The sequence below is a fragment of the Rana temporaria genome, chromosome 11, assembly GCF_905171775.1.
Source record: "Rana temporaria chromosome 11, aRanTem1.1, whole genome shotgun sequence".
NCBI classification, from domain to species: Eukaryota; Metazoa; Chordata; class Amphibia; order Anura; family Ranidae; genus Rana; species Rana temporaria.
In genome coordinates, this window is record NC_053499.1 from 48865158 (window position 1) to 48879987 (window position 14830).

Genomic DNA, 14830 nt, shown 5'->3' on the forward strand with positions numbered 1-14830 from the left:
CGTAGGAATGTTATTTCAAAATATATGCAGTGTGGTATCCATAGATTGAGTTTGCGAGTAGGGATGGGCGAACGGTTTGGCCTGAGCATAAGTTCGGCCTGAACGTTCGATGTTCTGCGAATATTCAAACAGACGGGTTGTTTGACCGTTTGTTCGGACCCCCGAACCGACCACAGTGCATTGCGCCACTGAACAGTGCATTGCAAGCCTTGATAGGGTGAAGCAGTGAAAGTTCAGCCAATGAGAGCACAGAGCACTGTCAGGGTCATGATTGGACACTGTCATAATGATTTTACCCAATCATGGCTCATTCCCACCCCACAGTATAAAGTATTCTTTCCATGGCAGCCATTTTCAGTGTGATTTCGGTGTGGAGAGATAGAACAGGGATCTTTTCAGTTAGTTAGTGAGCTATACTGTGCTATTTTGCTTCAATTGTCAGTGTAGAATATTAGTTTAATGTCAGTCTAGTGATAGTGTGAGCGTAGTGAGAAGGAACATCATTCAGCTTTGCATAGTGTGCAGCTAGAGAAGGGACAGCTCAGATAGTTTCACTGTAGTGTAGTGAGACCACAATTTTTTACAGCAAGGCCAAGTCTTGCTTTCATCAAGATTACCTCTATAGGGTATGGCGGTGGGACCTTGTGCGACCTTAAAGAGTGTTGGTTTACGCCAGATTTTGTAGAGAAAGACACACTGATTGCACAGCTGTGTGTTGGGCTATTTAGTTCTGACCTGACTATGGCTCAGGGCCCCACCCAACAGACAGGAAGTCTGTGCCTGGGAGTCAGGTGGTCTCCCATCCCCCTGAGAGGAGTCAGATGCTGCATAAGTGCAGCCAGAGCATGCATGTCTGCAGGAGGCAGATTTCATTGGTGATTAAGCAGCAAGGCGCTGATCAGGAGTAAGCTAGGAGAGAGCTTAACTCTAGTAATCTCTGTTGGTTCTGAGGAACAGACCTAAGGCCTAGGCTAAAGGCCTGAAGCAGCCATATGGCAAGAATGTAAGCCAGGAGGCTTAAGTATTGTGTATACAAGATACAGTAATGGTGGAACCCCCCTGTGAGGGCTACTGAATTATTGTGAACTTTTTGTGCTTTTAAATAAAAGTGGGCTACCAGGCCCTTAAAAATTCTGTTCTGGACTGTCGTACTCACTAAAAACGCACCCACCGCTGGGAGTATAATAACCCCAATCTTGCATATGGTGGATAATGCGGGCAGTTTTGGAAAAGTTCCAGATCCTCGCATACCAAAAACAGTGAGTAAAAAGAAACTGTGTGTTTTGTAGCAATGCTGTGATGGGCAGCCAGGCGAACTGCATTGCACAGGAGTTCGATTGATGGACTGTGTTGCATACAGGTGGTGTACCTGTGGAAGTGAGCTCAGCGTGGCCTGAGAAGATGTATCCACCTAGGAAGACCCAGTGAATGGATGGTTCAAGCGGAATTGCAAAGAGTGAAGTCTGCATGTGAAAGTGTGCTGTTTGCAAGTCTTGGAGACAATATGCCAAATTTTCCTGTGTAAAAGGAACTGTGTTAAAAAACGTTGTTGGCCTGACTGCAGAGATGGAGCGGTCAAAACGCAAAAAGGAAGCAATGTTTGCTGAGATGAGAGATAGAACCTTGTGGCTGGAGGGGTTGTTACCGACAGAACAAGCCCCAGACTGGTGCAAGATGCATTTGGCCCCACTGGAGCAAAGGAAAAGGGAAAGCAAGCAGTCACTTACTTTAAAGAGTGAGCAGATGGGTGCGGTTCCCGTTGCAACAAAGCAGAAATCCGTACAGCTGATTTTATACGGCTTATGTTGCCTTCTGAATATGTTGAAGACTTTTTGGATGAGTTTGCGATGACTGCTTCCTACAGAGGATGGCCCAAAAGTCGCTGGGTTGAGTTGGTGCAACCTTTTCTGATGGAGGAGTACCAGGAGGTGTAGCGTGGGATGTATAGTAACCGAGATGACTACGACAATTTCCTAGGAGAAATCCAATCTAGAGAGCTAAAATCAAAAAGGAGGTCTGCGCAAACACTTCACGCTGATGTGATCAATGATAAAAAATTAATGTGATAAAAGTCTTACACCAATAGTGTCAAAATCAAGAGCTCTATGGCTGCAAACACATGGAATGTGATAAACTGACAAAACAGTGATGGTTTAAGACATAAGTGAAGTAGTGTAAAGGGCACAAATGTGCAAAAAATAAACAAATTGCAACAATGTAGCAAAAAGTCCCAGTGATAAATGTGACAAGCTGCCAAATGAGAATGATTGATTCATTCGCTAAAAATCCACTAGGTCTAGGTTGTCAGATGTATCTCTCTCACCGGGCTCCCAGAACTTATACCTCAAGGCTAGAAAAATCAGGCTTCAAAGAGATCCTTTATGTCTGTCATCTGTAAAACAGCACCACAGCCTTCCCTCTCATCCACATCTATTGTAGTGTCTCCTCGGCCAATCCTTATAATGCTCAGAGCAGGGGGGAGAAAGAGAACAAAGAAGCCTCCAATAGTGTGTTAAAAGTAAGACTCAGGGGGGAGTTTATTGAGAACAACCTGCGCTTACATTAAAGTAATAAAACCGCGCAGTAAAACAAACGAGCGGCGTCCTCGGCGCCTGCTTACGTCACTCCTAGGTGTACGTTCGTCCGTCCGTCCAATCCCTACGCGTTACGACACGGGATCACATGTCTTCATCTGGGGAACCTGATTGGCAGTGAGGCTAATGTTTATATTTTGTCGAAACCGGAAGTAGTATCGCGGCCATTTTCTCGAAGTCCGCAGTCAAATATATTCTGGCCATTCATAGAGGGCATACCAATACTGAAATCGCTAGTGATTGACTACAGCTTAAGTGGCTACACCGGAATGTAGAGAGCGCTGGAAAAGATCAGCAGGGAGAATGTGCTTGGGGTTAAACAGAAGGATATGGTGTTGATCTCAGATGGTTTGGTTGCCAAGGGTAACCACATGGGTTAGTGAATCTGAGAAACAAATGTTGTGGGTTAATGTTGCATCAGGTAGTGAGATCGGTCAGTCCCTGACAGATTTCATGGAAGTGGTTCCCCAACAGTCCCGGGTGAGTAGGTCTGTGGGAGATGTAGTGACAATTATTTGTAATTGAGAATTTTGTAAATCCTTCAAAATTAATAAATAAAACTTGTGAAGTGAAAATAAACACCTATAATGCAAAAATAGTCTGTGAGACAAATATTCCTGTGTGGATGTTAATGTGAATGTGAACCTCAGAGGATCAACATGCACCTGTTGCCAGTTAAGTCCTGTTAGGGACTCAGGAGAGAGATGATGGTACTCTCAAATAAACACACACTACAGCAATTAATCTGCAAAGGCAGGTGAGCTATAGGTTCAAAACAAGTTTTTTTGGGGGAACATCTTAAATCATATGGGATGATATTAACTTCACATAAATTATATATAGTCCAATCCCCTGTTGGGAATAATGCATATATATAGTCCTTTTTGATTGTATAAATATCCTCAGTAGCACGCTTCAATCAGACTTTTACGAGAGAAGAAATAACTGGGTACTCTTACCAGAACACGTTGACCCACTCCTCATCTTACGATGGGTGGGTCTCCAAAGCTTGTACGGGCCGATTGCCCTCTATGGTTACCCTTGCGATGTGATTTCTCTCAAGGCCTCTCCAGCTTTATGTGGTCTCCAGATAGTGGTTGGTGCAAGATTATACTCACAGACAAAAGGACACAGATGTTCTCCAAAAAAATTTAGGTGATGGAATCAGTGGTTGATCACAACAGAGTATGTGGAAAAAGCAAAAAAAGAGAGCTCCACATAGTGTAAAAAAGTTACAGTTTTAATGAAAAAACTTCAAACTTGTGTCACTGAAAAAAGTGAACACACTGGATAAAATAACACTTTGAACAAAAGTTTTTTCCAAACAAAGTTCAGCAATAAAAATCAAAATCAAAAGTCCAACAAAAAATTGTAAAATCCAAGAAAACCATGCAGCAAACCAAAAAAGCTTTCCAATCCAATAAACGGACAGAAAATATCCACAGATAATGCAGGTGATGGCGGTATGACCTGTGTACCCTACCGGTTTCGTCGCTATAAGGACTTCTACTGGGGTGTATACAGAGGTCTGTGCCATCCACTGCCAATATATAGCCTAAAATCCACCTGTCTGTAATCTTACCTTGCTCCACAGCTGACTCCGGCGTGCGCTCCAATTAGGCACACATGTTGTGGATTTGCTCTCCAAAACCCGGAAGTAGTGGGAAGGGCCATTAGTAGTAATGGGCGTGTATACTGGAAGTATCTAACTATCCAGTTTGACGCTGTCCTCGTTCTCCACCCCTCGCATAAGCCCATAGGCATAGAGAGCGCTGGACGTCATGACGTCACGCGCATGCGCACATCGCCATCTCGGTGCCGTACTTCCGCGTGTCATGAGGTAATTCAAACCTCGTTTTCACGCCCGGGAGATATGTTCATACAGCGCTGTGACGTGACGCACACGCTCTCCATACAGTAGTGCCATATGTCCGCGTGTCACGATGCGTTCCACGCCTCGTTATCACGTCACGCAAGCAGATTCCTGTATGCAGGACAGCGGCATCTTGTGGGCAACTAGGGTTAGTGTTTCATTGAAGTCATATGACAGCAAAGACCTTTAATATTGATGTTACACAGTTACCTCCAATGGTCATAAACACATCCAGGTAATTCTACATATATTAGGAGAAACGTGGATCCCAAGGATTTAATCCCAGACAGGTGGATCGACAATATGCAAAGGAAATAAAGACAATAATATATAAAGCCAATCATCAATATACATTTAAACCGGCCACATTATATATTATCACATAGAACTATAAAGGGAATATAAAGATTTATCAGGCTTTTATATGTGTTAAGGCAATAAATTATGTCCAAACCTTATACAATGTCCCGGGCAAACCAAGGGGAAAAAAGGAGAAGAAATTCCTTTTTTATTATCGCTAAGCCTGGTTGATAAAGGCATTAACGTCCCACTCAACGTTTAACCCATAAGGTACAAAACATTTTAGCTGGTAAATCCAGAATACCTCGAGCTTGGACACCCCTCTGACTTTGGGTTCGCCCCTCCAGTGGGGGACAAACCTGTCTATAATCTGGAATTTAGTGCCTTCTAGTTTTTTATTATGTTTTTCTACATAATGCCTGGGTACAGTGTGGTTGGTACGGCCTTTCAAAATCTTTGCCACATGCTCACCTACCCTTGTGGAAAAGCTCCGTATGGTGCGGCCAACGTACTGTTTTCCACAAGGGCAGGTGATCAAGTATACAATATTGGTTGTAGCACATGTAAAGAAGTGACGCATGGGGTATTCTATCCCCGTGGTGGTAGACCTAAAACTGGTGGTTTTTTTCCTACCACATATATTATGTGGTAGGAAGCTTTTCCACAAGGGTAGGTGAGCATGTGGCAAAGATTTTGAAAGGCCGTACCAACCACACTGTACCCAGGCATTATTTCGAAAAACATAATAAAAAACTAGAAGGCACTAAATTCCAGATTATAGACAGGTTTGTCCCCCACTGGAGGGGCGAACCCAAAGTCAGAGGGGTGTCCAAGCTCGAGGTATTCTGGATTTACCAGCTAAAATGTTTTGTACCTTATGGGTTAAACGTTGAGTGGGACGTTAATGCCTTTATCAACCAGGCTTAGCGATAATAAAAAAGGAATTTCTTCTCCTTTTTTCCCCTTGGTTTGCCCGGGACATTGTATAAGGTTTGGACATAATTTATTGCCTTAACACATATAAAAGCCTGATAAATCTTTATATTCCCTTTATAGTTCTATGTGATAATATATAATGTGGCCGGTTTAAATGTATATTGATGATTGGCTTTATATATTATTGTCTTTATTTCCTTTGCATATTGTCGATCCACCTGTCTGGGATTAAATCCTTGGGATCCACGTTTCTCCTAATATATGTAGAATTACCTGGATGTGTTTATGACCATTGGAGGTAACTGTGTAACATCAATATTAAAGGTCTTTGCTGTCATATGACTTCAATGAAACACTAACCCTAGTTGCCCACAAGATGCCGCTGTCCTGCATACAGGAATCTGCTTGCGTGACGTGATAACGAGGCGTGGAACGCATCGTGACACGCGGACATATGGCACTACTGTATGGAGAGCGTGTGCGTCACGTCACAGCGCTGTATGAACATATCTCCCGGGCGTGAAAACGAGGTTTGAATTACCTCATGACACGCGGAAGTACGGCACCGAGATGGCGATGTGCGCATGCGCGTGACGTCATGACGTCCAGCGCTCTCTATGCCTATGGGCTTATGCGAGGGGTGGAGAACGAGGACAGCGTCAAACTGGATAGTTAGATACTTCCAGTATACACGCCCATTACTACTAATGGCCCTTCCCACTACTTCCGGGTTTTGGAGAGCAAATCCACAACATGTGTGCCTAATTGGAGCGCACGCCGGAGTCAGCTGTGGAGCAAGGTAAGATTACAGACAGGTGGATTTTAGGCTATATATTGGCAGTGGATGGCACAGACCTCTGTATACACCCCAGTAGAAGTCCTTATAGCGACGAAACCGGTAGGATACACAGGTCATACCGCCATCACCTGCATTATCTGTGGATATTTTCTGTCCGTTTATTGGATTGGAAAGCTTTTTTGGTTTGCTGCATGGTTTTCTTGGATTTTACAATTTTTTGTTGGACTTTTGATTTTGATTTTTATTGCTGAACTTTGTTTGGAAAAAACTTTTGTTCAAAGTGTTATTTTATCCAGTGTGTTCACTTTTTTCAGTGACACAAGTTTGAAGTTTTTTCATTAAAACTGTAACTTTTTTACACTATGTGGAGCTCTCTTTTTTTGCTTTTTCCACATACTCTGTTGTGATCAACCACTGATTCCATCACCTAAATTTTTTTGGAGAACATCTGTGTCCTTTTGTCTGTGAGTATAATCTTGCACCAACCACTATCTGGAGACCACATAAAGCTGGAGAGGCCTTGAGAGAAATCACATCGCAAGGGTAACCAGAGAGGGCAATCGGCCCGTACAAGCTTTGGAGACCCACCCATCGTAAGATGAGGAGTGGGTCAACGTGTTCTGGTAAGAGTACCCAGTTATTTCTTCTCTCGTAAAAGTCTGATTGAAGCGTGCTACTGAGGATATTTATACAATCAAAAAGGACTATATATATGCATTATTCCCAACAGGGGATTGGACTATATATAATTTATGTGAAGTTAATATCATCCCATATGATTTAAGATGTTCCCCCAAAAAAACTTGTTTTGAACCTATAGCTCACCTGCCTTTGCAGATTAATTGCTGTAGTGTGTGTTTATTTGAGAGTACCATCATCTCTCTCCTGAGTCCCTAACAGGACTTAACTGGCAACAGGTGCATGTTGATCCTCTGAGGTTCACATTCACATTAACATCCACACAGGAATATTTGTCTCACAGACTATTTTTGCATTATAGGTGTTTATTTTCACTTCACAAGTTTTATTTATTAATTTTGAAGGATTTACAAAATTCTCAATTACAAATAATTGTCACTACACCTCACGGTGTTAAGTACACATTTGGATTATTTCCAATCTTATATTATCTCTCTCCTTTTGGTTCTTACCAAAGTAGAGTTGAAATATATTGGCGCTACACTTCTTTTTACACAATACCTTTACAAATATTTTTTGTGTGTTGGCCGCCCACCTTTTTCACCTTTTATAAGTTTGCGCAATATTTTCACACACACAGGTCTGTGGGAGAAAAAAGGATCCTGAGACCAGAAGGTAGAAGGGATAGAGAGATTAGTGGGAGCCCATGGCTCAGGAAGAAGTGCTGGTGGAAGCACACCCAGAAGAAGATGTGGGTGGAGCGCCCCTTTAGAGAAAAGATTGGGCAGATTCGGACTCTTGCTGCTGGTAGTTGGCACAGAGGCACCTAGGTGAAGTGCTGGTGGAAACATACACAGAAAAAAAATGGGCCTACACAGCTAATGGCTGGCACAGAGGTGTCCCATTTATGATGACAGGTTTATGTGTTCCTCCCTCTGGTTTGAAACAGGGGGGATATGTGGCGGCCTTAAAGAGTGTTGGTTTACTCCAGATTTTGTAGAGAAAGACATGCTGATTGCATAGCTGTGTGTTGGGTTATTTAGTTGTACTCTGACTATGGCTCAGGGCTCCACCCAACAGACAGCAAGTCGGTGCATGGGAGTCAGGTGGACTCCCATCCCTCTGAGAGGAGTCAGATACTGCATGGGTGCAGCCAGAGTGTGAATGTCTGCAGGAGGCAGATGTCATTGGTGATTGAGCAGCAAGGCGCTGATCAGGAGTAAGCTAGGAGAGAGCTTAAAGGAGCAGTAAAGGAAAAAAAATGTTTTGCTGAAATGACTGTTTACAGGGTATAGAGACATAATAGTTAACTGATTCCCTTTAAAAATGATTAAAAATAGATAAAAGTCAATCATATATGTGCCTGCAGTTTAGTTTAGTTTTTAAACTAGTTTCATGTTTCTGTACAGAGACACACAGAACAAAAACAAACAACACAGGGCAGTGTTTTTTTTAAATGAATCTGAGGAGTTTTAGACACACAGCAATCACACCTTCTTGATCATGGACCACAGTGAGAATCTTGCATGAGTTTTTTTATAAGGAGCCAGACAAGCAGGAAGTGTGGAGATCAGAGAAGGATTACAGCTACTTCAAAGCAAAAACGAACAACGAGGACATGAAACCAGGACTGCAGTAAGGTAAAGGAAGCTATTTAGCTAAGAAAAAATGTTCCTTTAGTGCCCATTTAACTCTAGGAAACTCTATTGGTTCTGAGGAACAGACCTAAGGTCTAGGCTAAAGGCCTGAAGCAGCCATATGGCAAGAATGGGGATCAGGGTGACCTGACACTGGGAGGTTGGATGTCAGCAACCTGTCAGTCGGTGACCCAAAATAAGAAAACTATCTGAGGTTGATTCGGGCATTAATACTACTGAGCAAGATTTACTCCACTATCTACATTCCAGGGAAGGGGCCTGTGGCAGAGGTTCCACTCTGATTCTCATTTCTACCAAGTCTGTGGCAGAGGCTTGTTTCTTCTCAGTATTCCAAGTGATACCCTGGCTGCCAGGTCGTGTGAGAGGCCTGTCCAGGTACACTATACCCACTCCGGCTGGAGTGGCGGCGAAATTAAAGTATCGTTGGAAGCAGGATTGTTTGCGTTGCTGTTAGGCCTGAATCTGCAATTCTCCTCCTCACCCATCTTTCATCTGCCTACCTCAAGTTTTTTGTTTGCCGTGTTGGGCAAGAATAAAAGCACAAGAAAGACACCTGCTGTTTGGACATTCCATCATTGCTGCTCTCGTCTATCTACCCCTAGATGCTCATAGAGGTAACACGCCATCCCAAAATCTAACCAGCGGCTCCTTTGGGGGTAGCGCTACACATAGATAGTACTACAAATCCCACAGAGGTTCTATTCTCCCCTCTACTCTGCTAAAGACAAAAATTTCTGCCTATGTTGCTGTTTGAGGGTTTCCTTCACTTTCTGTTTGGTAAAACATTGTTACAGGACAGTAAAGAAGGCAAATCTCTCTAATAGAGCCTTGGATAGCAGTAAAAACATCACTGGAATTTGAACTCTTCTCCCCTCTATCCAAAACTAGGAAATACATTTAGCTATATATACTGTACACTTTAAGTATAAAAAAAAGTTTATTAATGTCACTTTGGAAAAACGTTTTTTTTTTTTTTCCCCCCTGATTAAAAATGCCTTTTCCCTCCAGGGTACAAAATATGAGATTTTTCCAGGACAGTGCTGCGGAGAATGTGTTCAGAATGGCTGTGTGGTTACTTTGTCCACCGGAGAGAAGGTGGTTTTATCAGTAAGTAATATCTACGTTCACATAGGTTGCTAGTAAAATAAATATATGCATACCTTCCTAAATCAAGCCATTGTTTGGGGGAACACACCAATGTTTGAAGAGAAGGAAATTAAATATGATCATCACTGTTATAAAAAAATTCTAGCAGGGAGGCTTTTATTGCAGAAGAGACTCAGTGGGGTATATTTACTAAAGCTGGATAGTGCAAAATCAGGCTCACTTCTGCATAGACACCGATCAGCTTTCAGGTTTTATTACCAAGCCTAACTGAACAAGCTGAGGTTAGATGCTGATTGGTTTCTATGCAGAAGTAAAAGCCTGATTTGGCACTTCCCAGCTTTAGTAAATAAAACCCAGTGTGTCTCTTCTGCAATAAATTCTTCTTACCTGTCTGCTAACAAGTTTCTTTATATTGTACACTGAGCTTCTTATGTGCAATTTGGTGCATCTTGACATTCCTTGGGTGGTAGAAGAAATTAACATCTGTGTGTATATGTATTATGTATACAAGGGAGTTACATCATTTCTGCACAGCCAATCAAGATGTGTGAAGATATCAGAGTATTCAATATGAACACAAATTTGACTCCATCTATTAAGCCAAAAAACTTAATTTTTGCAAAGTAAACATACACTTTGAAAAATACAGTGCCTTAAAAAGTAAGGCAGTTTGGCGGCACTGCCCATTAATTTCGATGGTCAGGAGCAGTGGAGGAGCGGTGTATACACCACTCCTTCACCGCTCCAAAGATGCTGCTTGTATGAGTTTTTTTAATGTCCTGCCAGCCCATCGCCTCAGTGTGAAAGCATTCAGGGTTTCACACTGAGACTGCAGGGGAGCCGTTTTGCAGGAGCTTTACAGGCGCTATTTTAGCCCAAAATACAGTACCTTGGACTTTTCCAAATTTTGTTATGTTACAACCAAAAACATAAATTGGGATGTTATGTGATAGACCAACACAAAGGGGCACATGTGACGGATCCTATCCCACACTCCGCTGAGTGCTTCCGTCAGTAATACTGCTTCCTCCAGTCTGACCATCAGAGAGCTATAGCAATAACAAATAACAGGGTGAATGTGTCAGAAAAGGTCCCTGCAGCCAGTTTCTGTGGCAGTGCCCCCCTGTCCTATAGTCTGGCAGACCTAGCAAGATCCACCACGGGTCAGCTTGGGGCTGTCCAGGGTGAGACTTATAGTTCAGTTTTCTGGGAAAGTCCATCAGCGTTCCCATTCTGCTTTCCTGGTTGATACTGGATGGTAAAATTGTAAGGCTGCAGGGCCAAGCTCCATCGTAACAAACGTCCATTATCCCCGGAGACCCGATTAAGCCAGATTAATGGATTGTGGTCAGTGAGCACCATAAAAGATTGTCTGTAGAGATAAGGTTGGAATTTCTTGAGAGCCCACACCAGCGCCAAACACTCCTTCTCCACGGCTGCATAACCTCCTTCCTGGGGAGCAGCTTCTGACTGATGTAGGCCACTGGGTGCTCACCACCATCAGGTCCTACTTGGCTCAGTACTTCCCCCAGCTCAAATGTAGAGGCATCTGTGTGGACACAAAAATGTTTGTTTGGGTCATGGGCAGCTAGAACAGGAGCCAAAGTTAATATGTTTTGATCTAAATCATTCCATTGTAGCTCTGGCTGTATGTTTAGGGTCCTGCTGGAAGGTGAACCTCGGCCCAATCTCAAGTCTTTTGCAGACTCTAAGACCTTGTACACACGACCGTTTTCCTCTGCAAAATCCATCAAGAAAAATGCTGGCAGAGCATTTTTGCCGAGAAAAATGGTCGTGTGTATGTTTTTCGTCGAGAAAATCTCGACGAGAAAAAAAGAGAACATGCTCTCTTTTTTCTCGCCGGGAGTCTCAATTTTCTGGTAGTGGTTCTCGTCAGGCTGGTTTATGACGAGAAACGCGTCCATGTGTATGCTTAGAAACCTGCGCATGTTCAGAATAAAGTATGAGACGGGAGCGCACCTTCGGTAGCGTTTGTAATGGAGATAGCACATTCGTCACGCTGTAACAGACTGAAAAGCGCGAATCGTCTCTCACCAAACTTTTAATTAATACGCGGTAACATGAGATTAGCAAAAGCAGCCCCAAGGGTGGCGCCATTGGAATCAAACTTCCCCTTTATAGTGCCATCGTATGTGTTGTACATCACCGCGTTTGAGAATGACGAGATTTTGTCTTGACAGTGTGTATGCAAGGAAAGCTTGACAAGATTTTTGTCAAGCTTGACAATAACCTCGTCGAGGAAAACAACGTTTCTTTTACGATGAGATTCTCGGTCTTGTGTACGAGGCCTTACAGGTTTTCTTCTAAGATTACAACAAAACCTGGGGAATGCCCAGGGAAAAACCAAGCCTCCTTACCGACCAGCCTGCAGAACAACCAATTAACCTGTCTAACAGTATGCATTAAAAACAGGGGTTTTGTCCGCACGCATTTGCAAGCGCATACGTGAGCCACAGGACGCCAAGGCACCCTGTAATCTGTGGTCCTAACACTAAACAATGAGTGTCCCCACAGTGGAGGCACATGTGGGGACAGGTCTTACAGGTTTTCTTCAAAGATTGCCCAGTATTTGGCTCCATCCACCTTCCCATCAACTCTGACCAGCTTCCCTGTCCCTGCTGAAGAAATGGTGTGTTCAGGACGATGTGCAGTGTTAGTTTTCTGTGTTAGTTTTCTGCCACACATAGCATTTTGCTTTCAAGCCGGAAAGTAGCAACTGCTAACGTGACCTATGGCTTTTTTGCATGAAGACAGATTTGTGGAGTGCATGACTAATAGTTGTGCTGTGGATCTCTGTAGCTCCTCCAGAGTTACCATGGGTTTCTTGGCTGCTTCTCTGATTATGCTCTCCTTGCCCAGCCTGTGAATTTAGGTGGATTGTCGTGTCTTGGTAGGTTTGCAGTTGTGCCATCGTTTTTCTATTTTCGGATGATGGATTGAGCAGTTCCCCATGATTTTTTTATAACCTAACCATGCTTTAAACTTCTCCACAACTTTATTCCCAACCTGTCTGGTGTGTTCCTTGGTCTTCACAATGCTTTTTGTTCATTAAGGTATAACAAACCTATGAGGGCTTCACGAAACAGCTGTATATATACTGAGATCAATTTACACACAGGTAGACTCTATTTACTAATTAGGTGACTTCTGAAGGCAATTGGTTCCACTAGATTTTAGTTACGGGCATCAGAGTAAAGGGGGCTGAATACAAATGCACGCCACACTTTTTAGATATTTATTTGTTAAAAATTTGTAAAACCATTTATCATTTTCCTTCCACTTCACAATTATGTGCCACTTTGTGTTGGTCTATCACATAAAATCCCGATAAAATACATTTACGTTTTTGATTGTAACATGACAAAATGTGTAAAATTTCAAGGGGTATGAATACTTTTTCAAGTCACTGTAGGTGGTCTGTACTGCTTTAGTATTTCAACACAGTGGCCTGGATTCACAAAGCACTTACGCCCACGTATCTCGAGATACGCTGCGTAAGTGTAACTATGCGCCGTCGTATCTGTGCGCCGTGCCCACAATCTGAGATCCGCCTAAAAATAGGCTTCCTACGACCGACGTAACTTGCCTACGCCGTCGTATCGTGGGCGCATATTTACGCTGGGCGCATTTGCCGCTCCTATTGATCTTCTATGCACATATGCAAATGAGGGAGATACGCCGATTCACGAACGTACTTGCGCCCGGTGCATAATATACGCGGTTTGCGTAAGTCGTACGTGCGGCAAAAAGTTATTCCCCATATATGAGGCGCAACTCATGCTAAGGTATGGACCAGGGAACACAGCCGTCGTATTTTACGTTGTTTACGTAGTACGTGAATAGAGCTGGGCGTAGGTTATGTTCACGTCGTAGGCAGTGATCCGTCGTATCTTAGGGAGTAGTTCCGACGTGATTCTTAGCATGCGCACAGGGATACGTCCACGGGACGGCGCAATGCGCCGTTCGTTTTAAGTACTTGTATGGCACTCGGCCCATCATTTGCATGGGGTCACACCTCATTAGCATGGCTCACGCCCACTTCCACCTACGACGGCTTACGCCGAGGGAACTCAGCGCAGTTTGGGAGGCAAGTGCTTTGTGAATTTGGTGCTTGCCTCTCTGCGCTACGTCGGCGTATCGTATTTTAGATACGCTACGCTGGCATAAATATGCGCCAATGTATGTGAATCCGGGCTAGTGTCTCTATGTTTATGCATTTTAGGGCCAATCTCTCATTTGGAAACATAGGCCAATCCCTATTAGAGACCATCCAAAAATGAAATCAAATAATAGAATAGACACTTGTGGTTTATTTTGCTTCAAATCAAAATTCAGACACATTTTTTCCTATTCAGAAGTTCAGATCTATCTGAATTTTCGATAAACAATAGTAACAAATTTAAACAAATCCAAATTAACAAAACAAAATTTGTCCGAAATTAGAAAATGTATTTTAATTTGAAATTATATTCAAAAACAAGAAAAGAATAAAAGAGAATAAAGTAATAGATTAGAGTAAAACAGAACTTAATAGAATAGAAAATAAAAGAATAGAATACAATATACAGGCATACCCCGCTTTAAGTACACTCACTTTACATACACTCGCGAGTAAGGACATACCCGCGAGTGTATGTAAAGTGCCTTGCAAGTACTGTACAGACATTTTGCAGCCACAGTAGAAGGAGCTAAAGCTCAGAGAGCATAGCCCGTCCTGTTCCAGTGTGCCCCTGACACCCCCAATACCGACCCTGAGACCTCAACTACAGCTCCTGACACCCCCACTACAGCCCCTGACCCCCGACTACACCCTAGAAGTGAAAAAATATATTGTTTTACTTTAAGTACATTTTCGTTTTACATACATGCTCTGGTCCCATTGTGTACTTAAAAGTGGGGTATG

General features: G+C 43.0%; 1 protein-coding gene across 1 annotated transcript in view; it reads left to right on the forward strand.

Moving 5' to 3' along the window:
• The first annotated feature begins 4537 nt into the window (after positions 1-4537).
• LOC120916793 (mucin-2-like) overlaps positions 4538-14830 on the forward strand; it is a 105978-nt gene continuing 95685 nt past the window's right edge. The window contains exon 1 of the mRNA XM_040327729.1: positions 4538-4615. Within this exon, the coding sequence (XP_040183663.1) occupies positions 4538-4615 (78 nt within the window). The remainder of the gene's footprint in view (positions 4616-14830) is intronic.